This window comes from Haplochromis burtoni, unplaced genomic scaffold, assembly GCF_018398535.1.
Source record: "Haplochromis burtoni strain Fernald_Lab_line unplaced genomic scaffold, NCSU_Asbu1 Contig_168, whole genome shotgun sequence".
Taxonomy (NCBI): domain Eukaryota; kingdom Metazoa; phylum Chordata; class Actinopteri; order Cichliformes; family Cichlidae; genus Haplochromis; species Haplochromis burtoni.
The window spans coordinates 710,922-733,647 of record NW_024582529.1 but is presented as its reverse complement, the minus strand read 5'-3'; the positions used below and the strand labels follow the sequence as shown (position 1 = coordinate 733,647).

Sequence of the window (22,726 nt, the reverse complement as noted above, 5' to 3'; positions counted from 1 at the left end):
TTCAAATAGTCAGGTTCAATCCAAGAAGCACAATAACCAAAGAACAAAGAACACCAAAAAAACAAAACAAAAGTGAACCTATTTTCTGCTGAAGAAAAAAATATATAACAAATGTAACTGATGCACCAGATTATTGTAAAAAGACAAAGACATTTACTTCTGCGAGACAAGCAAATTGGGTTTTGGGCAATGAAGAAACACAAAGGGAATGTGAATCGGTCTAATGAACAATGGGGAAAACACTGAAGGAAAAGCTCATATTGTTTAGAGAAAATGTAAGACGGGCAACTCTGAAGCCTGGAACAAGGATGTGCTTTTATTTTTTTAATGTACACCTAGTAGGCATCTGTGCTTATTATGTGTGCATTGTTTTCCCAGTGCCAGGGCCATAAATTAAAAACAGCTTACATACAGCAAGTTCAAAAAAAGAAAAAATACCTTGAAAGTTCCCAAAAAAGGCCCTAAAAACAATAACCCAATAAGCCCACTTTTAAAACACTGTGCTAATTTCTACAATGTCTAACAACACTGTGTATTTACTAATGTGGTGTTATTTTTTGTCTGTATTTTAGAGAGATGTTGGTTAAAGGAAGATGGAGCCAGTGTTTTGAAGGCTTGTCACATAATTGGTCAGACGATGAGGAGAGAACAGAATAACATTAGAGCCACCATTGCTCCAGGCAGAACCATTAACAAACCCTTGGTATAATTATGCAGTAAATTTGACCCTCCGCTTTAAAATCCCCTAAGCACCCTTTACCAAACTCATTCTCAGCTTGCCCTCTCATTGGTTATTCCATGTCACTATATTATTCCGACTGCCGCGGACACGAGTCATGTAACTTTAACTCGACTCTCGGGGACACACTTCATGTATGTTTAAGAAGAGAGTCAGAACATGACAGGTCAGTGCTGACAGCGAGAGAGAGAGAGAGACGCCACAGAGGAGGACAGAGGGTAGAGGAGAAGGACAGATATCATGACCTGAGGCCATGTCAGTCTACTTGTTATTCAAAAGCAAATTTCAGGTTTCGTGTCAGTTCTTCAAAGCAGACATTTTGCACTAACACTCAAAATTATGCAGGTAAGAAGCGAAGAAGGTAACAACACACAGAGAAAAGCAACCACAGGCTCAGAAGAGCAGAAAGCTATGCAGGGGCAAAATATGTTGAAGAGAGTTAAAGGCTGAAATGCTGGAGATCCTTTTACTCTCCTCTCATGCTTTTACAGCAGCCCTGTTAGGTATGGCAGATTTCATGGGCTGAATGCAAGCTCAGACCCACACTGTTGGTGCTGTCCTAAGGAAATATAAAAAAAACATCTCAGTAAAGGTAGACATGGCATCCACCCATCAATTTTTCAAACTGCTTATCCAATTCAAGCTCGCAGGAGGGATGGAGCTTATCCCGGCTGTCGTAGGGCGTAAGGCAAGGAACATTCTGGACAGGTTGGCAGTCTTTCACAGGGCTACGGTAGACACTGAATGTTTGAGCACAAAGACACCTCTAAATATTAATGTACTTCTACTATCCCAAAAATATTAGCGTAAGCTCCACAGTATGGTTTGGAAAGAAGTCACACAGTGTTTTAGAGATTCCTGGGATAAAAACAGCACACGTCTGTTGAATTTGTTTTAAGGCGTTGAATTTTCTGTTCTGTTAGATGCCAATACGGCATAGAGTGTGCACTGCAACTGGTGCATTGACCTACTGGCTTGGGCAATACTGGATGCCTAGATACCATCATTCATAATTCATGCACTGATTTTTTTTTTTTATTTCACTCACTGGTTAAGTTTAAATACAAAAAACGTGCTTTGTTGGGTTTACGAGAATCACCGTACAATCACCGCCCTGTACAAAAGTTAAGACACCAGCAGCTCTGACAAACTGGTATAATCAGGTAAAAGATCGCGCTGCAGTGTGGTGAGGTATGGCCATCTGAACAGGGTGTAAAATGGAGGAAAAACAGGATTATTAGTCTACGCTCAGTTACTTGTCCATGAAAAGGCAAATGGTAATTGCTTGTCTGTGACCCCAACCTCCAGTTACTTTGTGTCTCACCACAGAAAGCCCACACTACCTGCTGTTGTAGTTTATGAGGGAAAAGGTTGTCTTATTAAATTGTAACTGGCATGTTTCCTTAACAGATGCTGGGATTGTTCCAAATTCAGATAATTTAAACTCTTTTTTTGTTCCCAACAAACACTCTTGTTTTTGATAACAGAGAAGGAGAACTATACAACCTTTGCAGCCATCTATAAACTTTGTTATATTACCAGCTCATAGTAAAAGCACACAGACCTGTTACAGGCAAGGCAGAGACAGTTTAGATAAGCCAGTGAGTCAGAAATAATACTGAAGCTCCTACATAAAGAGGAAAATGAGTTAGAACCCAAGGAAACCAGTAACAGGTGGCCCGCTGCATCAGCAAGAGGAAAAACTAAACAAAGCAGATTAATGGCTGAAGAAAAAGGGGAAAATACAAACACTTGTACATGTAATGAATTTAAAGCAATAGTTCAGAGCCAAAACACAATTTAAAAATGGCTAAAACAAGACAGCTGAAGGAAATACCTGTTAAAAATGAATAAAAAGAAAAACAATTGTTATCCAGAGTCCATCCTTCCACAAGAGCACTCAGAGAGCGCAACTACCCCCTGGGGGCAAAGGCTATGCTAAAGCATTGATGTTTTATGATGTTTTCATTACAACGTGCTGATGTCAGCCTGTTTTTTATTACAATACGATGACACCGACGTTTGTTATAGATCATTTGTGCTGATGTTAGCATTGGTAGAATAGGAATCCCCAATGAAGGCATCAGTATTGTTTTCATAGATCATTTGTGCTGATGTTAGCATTGGTAGAATAGGAATCCCCAATGAAGGCATCAGTATTGTTTTCATAGATCATTTGTGCTAAAGTCAGTGTTGGTGATGCTGAAATTTACTGTTTTTGTGTCATTGTGAAGTCATATAGTAGTGTATATAAAAAACCTGTTATAACGAGATTAAAGAAAGACAGAAAGTGCTCGTGTCTAGGGATGGGTACCGGTATCCGGTGCCATTCTGACATAAACTGTAGTAAACAGACCGAAAAGCAGCGCACATTTCGGTGCTTTATTTCAGTGCTTTTTTTTTTTCCCCTGAGAGGTCATACACTTTGAATTCTAGCCAATCATTTTACGTTTCCGAGGATAGTAGGCGGGTCCAGGTACGTACGTTCTTTTAGAGCAGAGCTACAGATTAAAAATGCCCAAGGTGAAGCGGTCAAAAGTCTGGCTGTACTTCACAGCAAAAGATGCAAACTCAGCAGCCAGCAACAAGTGCTTTAAGCTGATACTGTGATACTGTCAAAGGAGGTAACACCTCAAATCCAATGAAACACCTGGCGACGCATAGCGTGTTTTTTAAAAACCGAGAAATGCGCCGTATTTGATAGCTTTCTGCGAGACCTCACACTGTGCACATCTACTGCGGGTGTGGTGCCTGTTATCGGACCCGGAGTGAGCAACATCCCCCAAAAACCCGAAGAGGAGAGTCCTGGCCCCTAGCCCTGCCAGTGTAGCAGAAATGATGAGGATGATGATGCAGCAGCAGCCGTTCTTCTCTGCGTGAGTAGCTTAATGTTGTTCGTGTGTAATTTACGTTGAGTAGGCTAACCACGTTATTACATTAATGCATGTAAGGTGAACTAGCAAACACCGTCGTAGTTAAATGCGGCTGTCTTCCTGTTTGATGGCAGATACTTCCTTCACCCTGGCCAGAAAGGCTAAAATGACCAAAGAAAAAGTGGGAAACAGCTGAACATGAGAGGTTTTTGGACAAAGTTTGTGTTCTCCATTCTTTAAGCACCGGTTCGAGCACCGTTTAAGCACCGGCACCGTTTCAAAAGTACCGGTTTGGTGCTGGTATCGGATAAAACCTAAACGATACCCATCCCTACTCGTGTCTCCAAGTGACTCATATGTTGCTTTAAAGTTTGTTGATGATTCAATGGAAATTAAACCTTTTTCTAATTTGTGTGACCCTGACCTTTGACCTTGAAGCATTACAGCTTCTAGAAGCGATTTCAGCCAATTAAGCTTCAACCATATGGGTAAAGATACTCAAATAGACCATTTTAATAAGTAAAGTTGAGATTTTAATATGTATTCATGCAGAGTGTAATTTTGCAACACTGTGACATTATATGGCAAAAATTAAAACAGCACCATCTGTCGATGGATGGATGTGTGGATGGATGGATGGATGGATGGAGTCACACTGAGCTCTCCATGCCTTTTCTATAATATGATATTTTACTCTGTGTTTTAATGTAATTTTTTCCAAGGTCAACTTTGATCTTAGGCACTAACATTGAAGGTCAAACTCGAATCCTTGGCAAACCTAGGTACGCATATCCCCCAAGGCCTCTAGTGTATCCTTGTCAAGTTTGAACACAGTCCATAAAAACTGTTGATATGTTTTTACTGATTTTCACATCCTGACTTTGACCTGATTTTCACCAAAATTCAACAAACTCAAGCTGTTATTGTTTTCTACCATTACACACAATCTGAACATGATATCTTAAAAACTGTGGATGAAAGACTGCAAACTAACAGACAAACCAACAATATGGACTTCATGCTAAGGATGACTTCGTCTTACTACCAGGCACTAGTCAACCAAACAGAGAGCTGGGCTATAACACCAGGATCTGATTGCAACAGAAAGAAAACTCCCTAAACATGGTTCAAGAGTTCCATTTTCCACATACCTGCAACCAGAATGAGAAACAACACCAAGAGAAACTGAACAATGGATTTCAGGTGTTCCTTAAAATCAAGCTCTGAATGGAGAGCTAAAGGAAGAATCAAGGTTAATGCTGTGTTCAAAAGCACTACTCGGGCGAGGAACATATTTCTGAGAATTCCCCAGCACAGGACCAAAATAGTCCACTTTAGATGAATTTGCACTAAGGCAAATACACCATGTTATTTGATGTCTGATGTCTAGAAGAGTTCAAGGTTGCATGTTCATGTTTAAACAGTTTTAAGTGATATTTATTTGGGTTTAAACGGGTCCACCTTTTGTCAGGTGTGTTCTTGTCTAGTTCTGACTCTAATCTCCCAGTAACCTTCAGATTGAAGCATTTTTAGTGACAATTTCAGATTCATTGATACTGACTGATACTGTTGGGATATGTGTTAACCTATCAATATAAAGAAAAGAAATAAGAGAGAGGGAACTACAAGCGCTGAGAAAGTGCAACAGGAAAGAAAACCAGCAGAGAGGAAAAGGTGGAAAGGTGTCTCACTGTCTCACCCAATAATTAAAACAAAGAAAGTGAATATATGTGTGAGCCAGGAGAGCGAACAAGAGGGAGCCCTTTCCAAAATTGAGACCAGGAAACTCGACAGATGGGAAGGTGACAAGTCGACATCTTGATGAGCAACAAGAGAAGGTGTGAAAAGGAGGGAAGGAAAGGCAGGGAATGGCAGATGAGAAAAGTCCCGATATTTCTCCATTACAGTTCCTGTCTTTCATTGCAATTGTTTTTTATTGAGAGGCATAAAGGTTGCAAAATCATGTGATAGCAAAAGCAATAAAGTCACATTTTACCAGTTTGATCGGATTAAATGTGTGTAGATTTCATCCTCAACATAAACTGTGCAAACAAGTCCCATCTCACATCACTAATTAGGATTTTATTTGACAGTAACTTTGGCTTCCAGCTCCCAGAGATCTCATCTGATTACATTTCCTGTTTCAGTTGAGTCACTGTGAGTCACTGGTACATCTGACAGCAACCTACATGTTTGTCACCTATATTTTTAGATTTATTTACACTGTTTACACTTCATAAATGCCACTGTTAGCTATTGGCACTGTAGGTTTAAGTGTTAAATGAATATATACTGTAGTTTTGAAAAGGACAGTGAAATGCTTTAGTTAATGTAATCAGAAGCTCACCTGCTGTGTGATGGCATGATCAAAAAATAACTAAGAAGATTTAATGGGTGTTGGAAATGTCAATTAAAGGACAAAGTGATGCAGTTTCTGAAATCTTGCAGAAGTCAGGGGGAGAGTTTAGACAGGTTTTCCGGTTATCCTGAAAGATTGTGGTTAATCAAGCTCACGTGGAGAGGTTATTAAAGAGTGAGATGGACAGCGAGCATGTGGCATGACACTCCTCCGCTCCAGATGAGCAGTCAGTCCCCCTGAGGGTTTGAGGTGACTGGATAAGCTTCAGTCTGACTCTTCCTCCTCCGCTGTCTCCCTTTACTCCCACCACTTTTGGCATCATCTTCTTCCTGCTCTCCTGTTTGTATTTCACGTTGCCTTATTTCTTCCTCATGCTCTTTTTCCCAGCTTCCTCCCCTGCTTTAAGTTTTCCCTTTCTCAGCCTTTTTTTAATCTACAACTTTTTTCCTATTCTGACCTTCCTCTTCGGCTTCATCTCATTAGGTTTTTGCATCAAGCTTTATCATTTGAGTGAGAAACAATACGCTATATTGCAATTAACGGCAGCTACTTATAACACAGTACCCATTTTCTTCCATCCCTTCTGCCTTCTTGCCTGCATGTTATGGCCTACATTCTGCTTGTCTGTGTTTCTATATTTAAGCTAATGCTTTGATTTAGTGAAAATTACAACATGCAATTTTAAAAACACAAATAGAACTGTCAAACGGAAAAGATGTGCTCCTTTACGGTGATTTTTCTTATTAGATAGAACACATCCTGGCTGTCCTATTCTGGTCCTCCGACTCACTGTCTCCCTTCTGTCCGATCCTCCTCTAGACACCCCCCCCCTCAGTCCACACTTGTGCATTTTACTTATTCAGTTACAATGCACTGCATGTCTCAGCTGTCTGAAGGCATTAAATCCTTTTTAAGCCAATCCTTCCTACTTTCCCTGCATGTCAGATGAATGAAGTGGCTTTAATCGCCATGCTCAGAATGACTGGCTTTTACCCGGATTCACCTGGGTGAGTTTTTAAAAAGCCAGGAGTTAGTGTTTCTTTCAGTCCTGCTAAAGTAGCTTTTTCCCCCTCATTAGTCTGGTAAAAGGATTCTGATTATTGGAAAAGGTGAAGTGACAGTTTTAAGTTTAGGCCTTTATAAAGTGAGGTTTAGGCTAATTCATTGGTATTCAGTTGCTGAGCAGGTGGCGATGTACTGCTTCGGGTACAGGTAAGACAAGGGACAGAGCTCGACTATCATCACAGATTGAGTTGAGGATTCTCTAAGGGCACGTCTGAGCAAGTCATTTGAAAATGTACAACTGTAAAATAGCTGATATGTGCTATCCACCCTTGTAATGAATGTTTTAAGTAAAAGTACCCAAAGGAAAATAGCCCATGTGAGGATTATGATATATTAGTATTACCCATGCATTAATATAAAAGCAGCATTTAGCTTTTGTAATTGATGAAAATACAGCATACCTGCTGTATATCAGGTTTGGTCTGTACAAAAGCCAAAAAACCCACCAAGACTGCAATTCTGCTTCATCCAACCAATAAGCAAACTCTCTAAATTAGAAAAATAATGAAAATGAAATGCTCCAAATCCCCAAATATACAGTATACAGTTATTGCAAAAGGAATTTTTGTACAATAATACTTCTATATAGTCTCAACCTAAGATCTCCAAGTAATTCATTCAGTACTAATGTATGCTGTTATGGCCACCTGCTTAACCCTCTCGAGGCAGGCGTTGCCGATTTGCAACAGTTAAAAACTAACAACCTGATTACCCCACATACATATTTTATGAGTTTTTTTTACTCAGAAGTACCACTGCAGGACTTGGTTGTGCATTAGCAACAAAAAGTTTAATTTGAGCCTGAGAGGGTTAATATTGTGCTCTGGCCCATTGACTCCACAAGGTCCCCAAAGGTGTGCTGCGATATCTGCCACCAAGATGTTAGTAACAGATCCTTTGAGTCCCGTAAGTTGCGAAGTGGGGGCTTCATGGATTAAAACTGTTTGTCCAGCACATTCCACAGATGCTTAATTGGATTGAGATTTAGGGAATTTGTGAGCCAAGACAACACCTCAAACTCACTGTTGTGCTCTTCAATCCATTTGTGAACCATTTATATTCTGTGGCAGTGCTCATTATTCTGCTGCAAGGCCACAACCATCAGGGAACACCATGAGAGGGTATATACGGTCTGCAACAATGCTTAGGAAGGTGCTACGTGTCAAAGTAACATAACGTGGAAGGCAGGACCCAAGGTTTCCCAGCAGTACACTGCCTCTGCCAACTTGAGCTCTTCCCATAGTGCATCCTAGTGTCAAGTGTTCCCCAGGTAGGCGACGCACATGCACAGCTATCCACATTGCTCCGTGGTCCAGGTCTGAAGTTCATTGTTGTTGCAGCCATCGTTGGTGCTTTTAACAGTGGACAATGGTGAGCGTGGGCACCCTGACTGCTCTGCAGCTTTGCAGCCCCATATACAAAAATTTCCAATGCGCTGTGTACTCTGACACCTTTTCTATCAGAATTAGCATCACATTTTTCAGCTTTTGGAGCTAAAGTGGCTCATGTGTGGGACTGGACAGGCCAGCCTTTTCTCCCCACGTGCATCAGTGAGCCCATTGGTGGTTCGCCACTGTTCCTTCCTTGGACCAGATTCTTCCTTTTGCCAGATATTGATTACTTAATACCAGGATCACCCCTAAAGAGCTGCAGTTTTGGAGATCCTCTGATCCAGTTTTCTAGCCGTTACAATTTTTCTCTCATCAAACTCTTAAAGCTTAAATCTCTGCACTTACCAATTTCAGTGTTATTTACTTCATCTGTCAGTACTCACGAGGTTACATTTGATCAGTGTATATCTGGTTAAATAGCTCAGTGCGTCTGACTGATAAAAATAGTAGATTGAAAAGAGGACTCTATCATTTGAAGAACCAAAGATTGCAACTTCATACTTCAATAAAGCATTTAAACCACTGTAACTGTCACTTACAGTACTGTTTACAGCACTAAGTACGGTAATGTTTAAGCGCTGCACTGTTTGTAAATTGATTAACAAACCCATAGCCTGCAGGTGCATTTTCTCAGTACTGTGTCTTTAAAACAGACACAGCAGTAGAAGACTGTACAATGGTCAGGCACTATAACAACAGCTGCTGAGACTGAGCAAAGAGAGGGGAGCAGAAGATGCTTGCATCACTTTACTTCACCTCCTTTTGACACACCTTGAGGGCTTAGGGACTCACAGTAGACTAGAAAACTCCCATCAGCCAAATATTCTAACCCAAAACGTGTTGAGTGTTTTTATTCTTTATTATTCGAAATAGCAACAACTGCAGAAGCCAACAACTGCAGACAACACAGTCATCATCACGCTTAATACTGATGTAGATAAACATCGGCTGGTGGTGGAGACCAAACCCACCTACGGCTAAACACTGAGAACACCAAGGACATGGTTATCAAGTTCAAAAAGTTCTCTCACCCCCGATTGAAAACCAATATGAAGTGTAGATATATTGAATCGGTGGAACATCTTATAATATAAATACTTTGAATTGGTCATTGATAATAATTTGATGCCAATCTGGAGGCAGTTGTCAAGAAGCGCTATCAATGCCTGTAATTATTGAGTAAGTTGCACATATTTAATGTAGGTAGAGAAATTATGACTCTATTGCTCGGTTTGGAAATGTTAGAACCAAAGATAGCACAACAGGCAGCAAAGTAACAGGCCTCCCACAGAATCCACTACCTGCAATATATGAGCTGCAGGTAGAAAGACCCGAGTGACTGAGGAGAGTCACAGAGCCAGACCCACCCAGCTGCTTCCTTCAGGCTGCAGATACAGAACACCATGAGTAAGTGTAATAAGACCAAAAAGACTTTGTTCCCCATGCACTTGTTAAATCAGTTTATGTTATATCTGAACCCTACCGTCATGTGTTTTTTATAACTGCAGGACTATATTCTATATATATATATATATATATATATATGGATGATTTCTTGAGACCTTTCTGTAAAACTAATTTCCTAGTTGGGACAATAAATCAGTGAATAAATGAATGGAAACAATCTATACTAGATTGTTTTCTTGGCATTTCACACATGACTTGTTCTCCCCATCGTGCTGTTAAAGTTACTCATCACACTTTTTGTTTAATTGCATCTGCTTTGTCAGTATCTTCTCAAATTTTAACATTTTAATAGATTAAGAAATAATAATAACAATAAAAACATTGTTAAACGGGGCATCAGGCTGAACAATTGTGTAACTTCCCACTGTTAGTAGGGAATGCTGCACTCCAGCCAAACACTAGCTCAGCAGGACCCTGGCTGGCCCTCCATGCTCCATGTGATCTAAAGAAAACTGGTTTGCAATCCTCAGAGGTAGCTTTTTCCAAAAATTGCATCCTTTGTCAAAATTATCAGAAGAAAAAAAAAAACTAAAAATGTAGAAATTCTTGGCTGTTGATGCAATTTTTCCTCAGGAATGTGTGAAGTAAATGATGTAAGATGTGCACTTTGGAATCATCATCGTGTTGAGAAGCAACAATTTACCCACAAACATGTCTCGACTTGATCATTTTGCATGTTGCCAGAAGTGATGAGTGAAGGGTGCACCTGATTGCATGCATATACAGGAGTAATCACAAAGTACCCACAAGCTCATAGATGCCTTTCCTTATCTTCCAGTTTGCCTTGACAGGGATGTTACTTTTTTTGCAACAGGCAGGGTCGACCCGCGTTGAAAGACTGCACAGGGTTAACATTTCAGACAGTCTTTCATAGAGTCTTTGGTATCAAGTAAACCGAATCTTTTGGCTTGTAGCGTTAACAGAAATGTCACAAACCACTTTACCAGGAAAGTCCACTTTGCTGTCAATTATCTGAATGCTCTGTATGGACCCCTAATGGATTACACCAATGTAGTGCAACGACTGTCCAGATAAAACTCTTAAAGTCAAATTCATGCAGGTGGTTTGACAATAAAATGGCATTTTTTTACCCATTTTTTTTTACCTTTGGAATCCTTTGTAGCTGAATAAATTCAAGTTGCTGAAGAACAAATCTTTTGACATTGTTAATACTCTTTATCACAAATGCGCATCTTTGAATAAAAGCTAAAGTCTTGCTTGTCACGGCATGTTTTGAAATGTAGTTTATTTCAACTTTTTATAAGTTTTGTATTCCAGTGAGTTTACAGCACTGACTGAATGTCATTGTTATGGCTCGATCTGTTGTGCTGTACGTGTTCGCATTCTGCACTGCTGCTGTTGTTTGCAATCTGATGGCTGGAAGCTGCAAAATGATTTCCAAGCAGACAGCCAAATCACCATCATCATCGTCGTTATCGCTGCCTTTGTCTGCTGTCATCTACATCTTCAATTTACTCTCTCTCTCTTCCCTCATCCATCCGTCCTCTCGACTCTCTTCCAGCTCTGCCTGCCAAACTTCCATCTCACACGTTCCCTTTCTTTCAGTCCCCTCCTTTTCTTCTTTCTCCACATCCTGATATTTGTGTGGCAACGTCTGTCTACACAAGCAGCTGGTTGTTCACTTTTTTGGATGAACACAGCTCTGTAGCAATAGTTGTGTATTATGTGTTTTACTCACTTGTCAGAAACAAAGAGTAGAAAGACTGACTAATGGAGATTGTTATGAAGCAAAACGGCTCCAAAACATCCTTTTTCCCCACCTGATTTTTCATAGGATGAGAGTTGGCTGAATGCAGCAGCCACACAGAAGAAATTTATGCATGGAGTGGGAATCTGGCATACCGTTTTCCCAGTGGGCTGACACACTTTTGGGCCAATGGGCTGGCTTTAAGGGCCCCTGTGCAGCTGTCGTACAAATGCTGACAGCAGCCCATTCGATCATTTTCATTACCGACACTGGATTGCCCAATCAAATATCTTAATGCAATTAGCCCCTCCCCAACCTTGGCTGTGCAGATCCATTAATAAGCCCAAAGCTAAGGGTTCCTTCTGTATAAAAGCATAGATAGCATGAATTTATTTCATGGTTTAAATCCTGAACCATGAAATAACCGCCAGGAAATTCAAATTTCTTTAATAATGGACAATTGCAAAATCAAAACATTAAAAAAAATGCAAATATGAATTTTCATTTGTTTTATATCTCTTACATCTGTCATTTGTTGCAATTTATTGTTTAAAAATGTATTGAGCAATTTATTTAGAAGAAAACTCAGGAAAACTGTATCAAATATGACATACGAGGGATTAAGGGGTTAAAAAGGTACGAGTACTGTAACACTACTTTGCAGCTTTTAAAAAAACAAAAGCAAACAACGAGCATCGCACGGGAGGCATTTTCAGAAAGTGCTTCACAACAGATTGCACGATCAGTCATGAAGGAGCATTTATTCCTATAATGGCTCTGAATCGAAACACAGATAAAAAACTGAATATAAAACAAATTCATATCATTTCAAGGTCAAACATTTTCCACTCATCAGCTTTTAGGCTATTCACTGCTTCCACCCTATTGAATGTCATCTGGGGTTTTTGAAAAATCCTCCTCAATCAGTGTTTTTGCGCTGTTTGTGACAAGGTTGACAAATTCAACAGTGGAAATATTACACCAGTAAAAACAGGTATCAACTGCCACACCATGTCTTGTAGTTTAAAAAGCATGTAGCTTTATTATTTGTTTCTCTGGCACAGAGCATGACGGTATAGTAATGGTAGCATTAATGGTGTTGTGAAGAACATATTTATGTTTGGAGTTGTTTTAGTCTGAAGAAGATTCAAAGTGAAGAATTAAATAAAGCTGGTTTCTTTTGAATTTGATAACCTTGAAGGCTGAGTACAGTCGTCATCCTCACTGTAGAAGCATGATTGGACTTTTATTTATTTAAATACTTTATGCTCTTTGCTCAGAAGAGCCTCGTAGTTTGGTTTGAGGAGGTGATCATGAGCAGTTTTTTCTTTGCCAACTGTTTTGTGCACAGAGGCAATAATGGGAAGTAACTGCAAACTGAGCAAACAGCTTTTATTTATTTATTTAGTTGTTTATTTTTTTCCAAATAGGAAGTGGAGGATTTTAACTGTAACCACATGAATTTAATCTAGATTAAATAGTCAAACAGTCTATTTGATGTCTTACTGTGCTTTGCTAGGGTCATTTTACAGCTTTCACTGTGTAACATATTTATTTGGATTCTTTTTCTTTCTCCCAAACCAATCTTTCCGTTTACGACTGGCAAAGAAATTTAATCTGTAAATCTGTGGGCACTGCTCATCTCTGACAGCACAGTTTATTAACCATCAGTAAAGATTTACACATAGATTTTTTGCCCCTTCTCAAATGTCTCTTGTTTAGCTTGGTATATAAAGTAGGTTTAACTGCATGTGAGCGAAACTGTATTGAATTGCATTGGATTTCATTAGCTCTAACTTCTAAAATGACAAGTTGAGCTTTCAAGATTTCCAGTGGGCTTTTCATATATTACTATTAATTCAGAATTAAGTGTTCCCAAGTTGTTTGCATGTGAATAAGGCCACACAGCAGCTAAAAACAGGTTAAGTTTTATTTCGCAGTGCCACTTCAGTCAGAGCAGAGATATTTTTGGAAAGGTGTATATCTCCCCGGAGAGAAAAACCCTTCATGTGTTACAGGTGTCGTTCATGCAGCTGTAGCGAGGACTATCACTGCCACTCGATGAGAGTCCCATGAGCCTCTGCGCCCGTCAGCGTGACAGACAGCCCTGCTGCTGATGGAGAGCAAGATTCTGAAGGGCATGAAATGTTTTGCCGAGTTTAAAATGAACCTGCTCACTTCATTAAAGAGTGCAGGCAGGCAACCTGTGGTAACCATCCATCTGCAGTTGATCTGCTCGTCTGTGCAGGCAAGATTTCCCTGATATTGTCATCAATCTGTCATATACATACAAACTACAACTGCTTTTTCTTTCTTGTGGTTAAGTTTTGTAGTTTAGACTTATTGTTGAGTCTCTCCTTAAACCTGCCTCATGTTTCACTGGGTTAATGTGGCAGAATTGTTTTGTTTTGTTCACTTGTCGGTTCATTTTCTTGCTCAAGGAGCACAAGGCTTACAAAGCTCTGTGCTACCACCTGGATTGATGATAACTCGTATGGGCAGTTACAAATATAAAAAAAAAAAACAGAATGTGGGAGTAAAGTGGTGAGGTTAATACCCCCCCTTGACACCTGTACCTGCAAACTCAGAAGTGTCAAAACTGTCATTCCTCCAGTGGCCACTAGTGGCTGGGTGCAAAGGTTGTTTCCTGTAAATGTCCATGAAAAAATGCCCAACTTCACAGGACAAATAAACAGCATCATACAAAGATAATGTTGGTCTACATTTTCAAAGTTTTCTCAAAGTTCACTCTTTGAGAAAACTTTTTTTAATAACAGAATTTACCTGTACATAGACTTAAGCCATGCATTATTGAGAGCTTAACTGTTTTTCATGACAGGTGCATGCTGGTGCCATCTGCTAGGCTTCGCCTTAGCTATTTTGAGTTGTTGAACTGGAGCCTATCCAGTGTTTCTGTGTTTCTTTTAAAACATTATCTGACAAATATGACTTCCTGTGCAGTTAACAGTATAAGTATTGCTACCAAGATGCCTTCACTGAGCTATTTCTGCTCAGTGCACCTGCAGTAAGCCAACAAGTATTAATTGAGGACTTAGTAATGCACCCATTAAAGTCATCACTGGGGACAAAACCCAAGATGCCTGATGCCATGATGCTAATTCAAAGCTTAAAAATGGTAGCCACAAACAAACCCATCCTCAAAGTGTCAGAGTCACAAATTTCATTGTTACCATCATTTTGATCTCAAACACCTGTAAATGTTTGTAACTGCATCTTTTGCAGTTTTACGGCGTTGAGAAAAAAAATATCCCCAGACAGTCCGACATTACAATTTTTTTTTTTTTTACAAACTATCCAAAAATGAACTTTGGAGTATTTAATACCAGCAACACATTTTGCTGTGACAGAGGCACGAGATATGAGAAACAGCTGGTGATGAAGACACAGCCACAACTCATTTAGTATTCTCGCTCAATACTTACACAATATTAATACATTGTTTTTGTACTTATGACTACACCAACTGCTTTCCATGCATATATTTCACTCGTCTTGATTAGCATACAATTTAAATGCACTCTGGGGACTTTGGCTTTGCAGACAGCATACCAACACCATCCATCCACCCATTCATCCATCCACAAACAATACTAGATCCAAGTGTACAACAGTATATAAACCTTGAGGGGAAATGTTCAAAATCTGTTTAAAAACCAATAGCCGACAGAACAAATGACTTTCTTTTGGCATTACAAAGATGGAACCATCTGGAACTCCACGTTGTAAAAGATGGTAAGGGTCAAAATGATGGTCTGTGCCCTTGAAAGAACACTAGACAGATGGAGAAGGTCTTTAAGTGTTACAGTTAATAGCAGTTAATTTGTGAATGCAATACAGCTGCACACAATTAACAAGCATACAGCAGCAGTAGTTACCAGACGGTTTCTGTAACTCTGACACAGCTGAGAGTAAAACCCAACTCCACCACACAGTTCCCAGAGGGAACTGTGCCAAAGAGCAGGAGCAGTCAAACAAGCTTGTAGTTAAAAGTTGGACTTCTGCTATTTTATTTCTTTGCTTCACATATTTAAAGTCTCCCTGATTGTGAAGGGCAAACTGTCCTAAATGCAAATGGTAAATTTGGTTATAACCAGTTTGTCAACTCATCCATAGCACCTAATGTCAGTATATTCACAGTCAAACTAGAAATGCAGCCATTTGTGTGGCACAGGGTACAATACTACACCTCACTCTCCTCACAAAATATACCAAACAGACATCAATATGGCAGTCTGTGTAAGCTGAAAACATTCCTCCTCCATTGGACATGTAAGTATTACTGCTGCCCTGCATCTGCTGCCTGACATCAATCAGCGTCCACCATCACACTCAAATGTTATTTGTAACATATCTGCGTGTGATAAACCAAACTCTCTATAACTACCAAACTAACTATACTCTGCTGCTGTAATGAACCATTTCAAATGGAAGTCATCTGACTGAACTTAACGAACTTGAGTCTGAGTCAAGACTTTCCACTAAACACTGGAGAAAATATATTAGGTTTTAATCTGCATATAAACAGACTTTTAAAAGCATCTGAAAAGGTTTTCAGTATTTTAATATCATTATTAGCTGGTGTTTTAAGCACCAAGCAGTAGTTTCAACATCAGCAGTGCACAACTCAAAATACTCCCCACAAATCTATCAATTGTTTTCTTACATTAGTGAAGCTCTCACATATTTAAGTTTTGTCTTGAAACAAACAGCCCGTTTTTAAATAAACAACTGCATCAATTCAGTCATACAGAATAAAGGAGCACTAATGGACTAAGACTGAGAACGATGTTGCACAGTTGCTAAATCAGTCAACTATTTGCACGTTCCTTCATTATGCAATTTAATGGTCAATGCAAAGCAAAAACAATGTTTGCTTGACAGCATGATTGCAATGCACTCCAATCAGTCACTAAACTAAAAGACCTAATAGGTCAGTCTTTGACTCTTTGGGGCATGGGTAAATGATCCATGGGGGTGTCTTGTGATTTTTGGCACTGTGACAGTGTCAGCAAGTCCTTTGGGTCCTGTGGGCTGCAGGCTGGGGCCTCTGTGGATTGGTCTTATTTTGGCGGGTCCTGATCGGTTTTGGGTTCTGGGTAGTTTGGACGCCGTCTAAATGCCTTGGGTTCTTCGTGCTGTTCCCTGAGCTATTTCTCAGTGGCTCTGGTAGTGTGACAGTGCACATTGTCGTGCTGGGGGAGGCTGCTGGCACCGGTGTCAGTGAGTAGTCTTTGGAATGAGTGTCCTTGAGCTCTAACAGACAATTAGACAGATCTTATGTGTCAAAGTAGTATGAATGCCAGGGCCAAAGATTTCCCAGCAGCATATTGCATTGTAATGAGATGATCAATATTATTCACTTCACTTGTCAGTGTTTTTAATGTTGTGGCTGATTTGCGCAGTAAATCTTTAGCATTAACAAATGCAGAATGAAACCAGCAGTGAAAACATGGATTTTCTATGTGGAGTTTATCCATCTGTAAAATGTTGCTATAAAAACAAAGCAGCTGTTTTCAGGCCAGAATGACTCAGCTCTCTGGGTTTGCTTTGAATGAGGACATTTGATTAAAACTGTTGGCAACTATTTGCCTTTCCATGCCGTTGCACTGTTTGCTTGTTCACTCTGATGCCAGTCACATTAGATTCTCACATACAGCAAACTTCAAAGTCACCCTCTGTCCCTCGCGCTTCCTGCCACTTACTTGATTCTGTCTGGCACTCGATGGGTCTGGTTGCCGTCGCTCTGACAGTTGCCAGCGTACTGCGCTCGGCTGGTGGCTCCCTGGTCCCTCCGCAGAGCCATTGCCCCATGGGTGAGGACAGAAACACCTTTGGCAATACGCCTGTAGGATTACAAAGAGAACAACATGAGACCGAGAGACTAGATTCGTTTTAAAGGTCTTTTTTTTTTTTTTTTACCTGATGGGGTCCCAGGAAATGCACAGATACTGGAGAGGACAGAGACTTAAGCTTGAAAAACTACTCAAATGCATATGACAACCTGAAATAATGAATGTGAATTCACAAAATAGATGACTCCTCCACTAGGTAAGCTGAAATGTGTACAGTTTTTTTTTTCAGTATTGTGGGAAACAGTTGTGCTGATTTGACCATTTAATATTCAGTTCAGGTTGTCTCTAGATGATTAGCCTCCCTGATGACCCATTGTAATCCCACTGGACCAATATAACCAAGTAGATTTATTTGATTATTTTATTTACTTTATTTACTTATTTGCTTTCTCCACCCTATATTGTGTACAAATATTACTCATACCAGAAAAGATTTAGTTTCTTAGTCTTTTGCAGATTAATTGAATTACATTAGATCAAGCTACCAGGGCAAAAGAGATTATTCCATGACATATTTATCAGGTAGACATGAGAAAATATACACCTTCCAACATAATAAAGAACTCTTTTTTTTAAATTACATTAGATCAAGCTACCAGCTGAAACACTCAGTTTATTTAAATCCAGGTTGAAGACTCACCTGTTCTCAGCTGCATTTGAATAAAGCACCAAATCCACACTTTTAAGCTTAAATTTCAAAACTTACATTTAACTACTGATTTTATCTACTGTTCTGATTTTATCTGTTTTGATTTTATATACTGTTTTGTTTGTTTGTTAATTAGTTTGTTTGTTTGCTTGTTTTAATCAATTTTAAATGATGCTTTTTATTTGTTTTTGTTTCTAATGTCTCTGTAAAGCACTTTGAATCACCTTGTTGCTGAATTGTGCTATACAAATAAACTTGCCTTGCCTAAAATTTCAACTCCTAGAATCCTTTTGCACATGTTCAAGCAAGAGTTGCTGGTTTCTTATTTAAATACACTGAAATAGAAAAAAATATATAAGCCTGTTTGATGGTCTCAGAAAACTATCACAACTATCACACTCAGTTCACTCATGATATGAAGGGAATTTTCATCCTTGGCAAAGGAATGTAGCCATTTAGTGCCGTTGTTTAGCTCTGCATTTCTGTTTTTGGTGTCTGAAGTGTCTAACCTACATCTAGTGGAAATCTTTCAACTCCTACATAGCTTGAATTCCAGTAGAATCATAGAGATCGTAACTTTAATGAGGGAAGCAGTGTTTTAAAGGCTACTTTATAAATGTGCTTGGATGTCACTCTGGACATTGTAAGTCAGTTTGTAGTCAAGCAGCTGATGAATGTCCCAGTGACAGAGAGGCATAATAAAACAGCTGATAACAAGCCAATCCAAGCACAACTTCAATAAAAAAACTGAATATCCAGTTTCTAAATTTATTTGTGTGTCAAGTATTCTCAGTTTGACTTAATAAATATTAGCAGACTAAGGAAAATTTAATAATAGATCAGACTTTGATCTGCTGGAAGCTTTCCTGCAGCAAAAGGCACAGCTTTTAATGTGGCTGTAAAGTCAACACTGATTTGTAACTTGCATTAAAAAACAACAACTGCCACGTCTTACATCCTATCACGCAGAATGCTGTTATTTATTATGGAAAATCCCCAAAAGTTGATGAAGACTACTTCAGACTTAACAAGTCACTTAAAGAGTGATGAAACGTTTCTCCTACTGAAAATGTTACATCCAAATGAACAGAATCAACTTTTTGGGATTTCCTTACCTGGATGATTGAGCATGCATCAACATATTATGTAAAATAAACAGTACATCTTGCTCTAGTCTTGATGACAAGGCCTTCTACCAATTGAGCACGAAATGTGAATGCTGCCAGCTTCATAAAGCATTTCCATAATTCTGCAAATTACCACTTTAAAAAAGCTGGTGAGCAGGACAGTTTTGTAGCCATCACTCTTTCTTTAACGATTTAAATATGTTTAAAATTTTTAATGTGGTCAAAGTGTTAACTTTCTATTATTATGCTATTTTTTTTTAATGATTTGCATTAAAAACGTGTTTTTCCTCAAGACAGGGTGAGATTTTTGATATGCAGTTATTATCGATGTTTTAGGTCAGGTCTTCATTTTACTTTCCACATCCTGAACTTCCCATGACCCTGTGATGTGAGTTTTGTAAGACTTAGGGCCTCGGCCTGCTCATTTTTTATATGACCACAGAAACTTGCCAACATAGACTTTACATTACCATGAACTGATTATGCATGCACCTGAGGCAGAAGATTTCAAGTACAGTTCAAACAAGTATAAGAGGAGTGACTACTCAACAGTCTCCAGCTGTACGCGTCTCTAACAGAGAGTCGTGGCTTTAGACCGCTTTAGACCTTTCGGGGCTAACACACTCATGGGGGGTAAACAATGTAGGCTTTAATAATCACCCACTGGTCTGTTAAATATCATAAACAATCTTCTCATCTATGAGACATACTGTATTTCAGAATTAACATTTTTTTAATGCTTTGAACCAGCAACAGTTTTTGTCCATGTGCCGACTGCAATAATGCATTTCTCTGTGACATGTGGAATACACATTATTTTAAGACAATACATCTCCTTTGAGGGCAGCAGAGGTTGCAGTGGTTAACACCATCACCTCACAGCAGCTGGGGCCTTTCTGTGTGGAGTTGTTCCACTGACTGGGTGGATTCTCTCCTCGTAGTCTGGCTTTCTCTCACAATTCAAAAAATGTCAAGTTAAGTTAACTAGTGATTGGTGGCCTTGGATGACTGGCTCTCTGTGTTAGCCCTGTAATGGACTGGTGACCTGTCTAGTCACTGCCTCTTGCCCATTGCTATATGATAGGCTTCAGCTCCCTGCAACCCTGAATTGGAAGGATGGATGACCTCTAAAGTGTCCGGCTCTTGGTTTCTGTGAAACAGGTTGCTGTGATGAGCTAATGTAAAGTCAAGAATGTTATCAAGGACAGTTCACAGAATTTACAACTTCAGTATCTGTACAATAGCCACAAATGCCTTTGTGGCTCACCCTTTGAAGTGAACCCTTCACAGGGCCAGTGGCTGCTCTTTCTCTGTACTTCACAGCCTCTTAGTACTTTTATAATTTTCCTAAGTTGCTTGTCAGCGCTGATATAATAAATTCCTTTGTGACTAATACAGAATGACAGTGCAGTTGGTCTTCTGCTCACATCCCAGTCATTAGGATTTTTACGTCCTCCATTTTTGCATTTCTTTCATCTCTTTTTTGGGTTTAAATTTTCTAAATTTTGCAGCAATGTCAACCATATCATAGCTACAGTGACAGCACTTTTTGTGGCCATGAATTACAAAGTAAATGATTTGCAAATTGTACAATGATAACATTTCTTTGTTGAATGGATTATCAAATAATACTTTTGGTGTTTAGAAAAGCTCTATGAAATATCCATCATAAGCAGCAGCAGAAGTGTGGAAAACACTCAAAAGTATCAAACGCATAAACACAGATATAGTGACGAGGTTATTTTTCAGATTCATTCCATATACAACTGGAGAAGACATATATAGTGCATCCAATAATTGCAACATGGCAACAGTGTAAACACTCAGCTCCAGGCTTCAATCACTAATCACTGAGCGGAAACCATGATGATTGCTCACTCCATCCAGGTAGAAACCTCACACTAGATATCAAGGAAGATGGGCTTCATTTAGCATGGAGCCGTTTTCAATATTTAATGTAAATCTTGTTCGTTGCTCAAGAGTTGGGAGTTCGCCTTGTAATCGGAAGGTTGCCAGTTCGAGCCCTGGCTCGGACAGTCTCGGTTGTTGTGTCCTTGGGCAAGACACTTCACCTACCGCCTACTGGTGTTGGCCGATATGGCAGCCTCGCTATGTGTATATGAGTGAAGTGCATGTTAACCTTAACTTAATGCACTTGTCTTTTCGACTCTGTAACTGTAGTGCAATATGTGTGGTAACTCGTTGAAATGAAATTATAAACATTCGTTCTACATTGTAATCTTTATATCGGAGAATGGATTAATAGGATTTAGACAGTCAGAATAGCCACTCCATGTACATCTTATAACATATGTAGCCTCGTTCTTGGGATGCAGCATCTGTTTCAGTATGAACTATGCCACTGGAAGTGGTGACAAGTGAACCGCTCACTTGGACTGTCCTTCTAGTCTGGGCGTACATTTTACAAGCACAGTGACACAATACATTAAAAAACTGACTGAAAAGGTAGAAAAGGATCCTGGATTTCACAGGAGCCAAGATGACTGGTAGACAGTGAAGGTAGAAAGATGGCGAGTGAAGTGAACATTTTCCAGGTGATATATGGAATCACATTGAAGGCTTTGTCGTCATGTTGTGTAAAAAGTTTTGTATCCAGGGAAATCTCTTTGACCTTGTTTGGATTTATGTTGCAACTAAATTTTATATTTGCATAATTGAACTATAAAAAGAGTTAGAACCACCACACATTTCACATTATGAGGTGCGGCAGACATGAGTTTAAAGGTAATAAAGAAAAATCAATAGAGAATTGTATCTTTCACCTGGATACACTCGGTCAATTTATTTCGATTAGATTGGATGTAAATGTTATGATCCCAGTGAAGAGATCAGGTCATTCTTACAGAGAGTGCATCATGAACATGCAGGTGGTTGTAAAATTAAACTGTATACTCATGTGCAAAAAGTGTACTTTTCAGGGATGAAGAGAAGAATATTTATCTTCTCATGTAATTTTTAATCATAAGGTTTCTCCATCTTCGAGGCTTCGTACAGAAAAAAACTCAATGAATTCTCAATTCAGCAGAGAGAAAAGAAACTACAAAATTGATAATGCATAAAGTTTCAGCACTAGAAGCAGTCTGCTGAAACATAACATGTACTTTATATAGGATCACAAAATGAGGTAAAACTCTTTAGCTACAGATTCCTAATTAAAGAAATGTAACATTTTAACAAGGATCAGCAGTACAGTAGCAGCACTAATTGATGTGCTTTAACATTTGAGCAATTTTGTCATTTTACTCAAGGTTTTACTGATTTGGGGATTTTCACATATGAGCTGCTTGGAAAATCATATTACACCAAAAATAAAGGTTTTTCACAGAGTATAGACATGAATGCTGTTAGAATGGGACGTGTTATAAAAACAGAAAAAAAACCTAGAATTTTTTTACGTGAGTGAAGTTTTGAAAACAGTAAATAGAAAAAAGCTGAATATATATATATATATATA

The 22,726-nt window shown here is 39.1% G+C and overlaps 1 protein-coding gene across 1 annotated transcript in view; it reads right to left on the bottom strand.

Annotated features, from left to right (window-relative positions):
* Positions 1–22,726, bottom strand: part of grin2da (glutamate receptor, ionotropic, N-methyl D-aspartate 2D, a) — a 237,814-nt gene that overhangs the window by 95,848 nt on the left and 119,240 nt on the right. Inside the window, exon 6 of the mRNA XM_005933743.2 lies at positions 17,326–17,466. Within this exon, the coding sequence (XP_005933805.1) occupies positions 17,326–17,466 (141 nt within the window). The remainder of the gene's footprint in view (positions 1–17,325; positions 17,467–22,726) is intronic.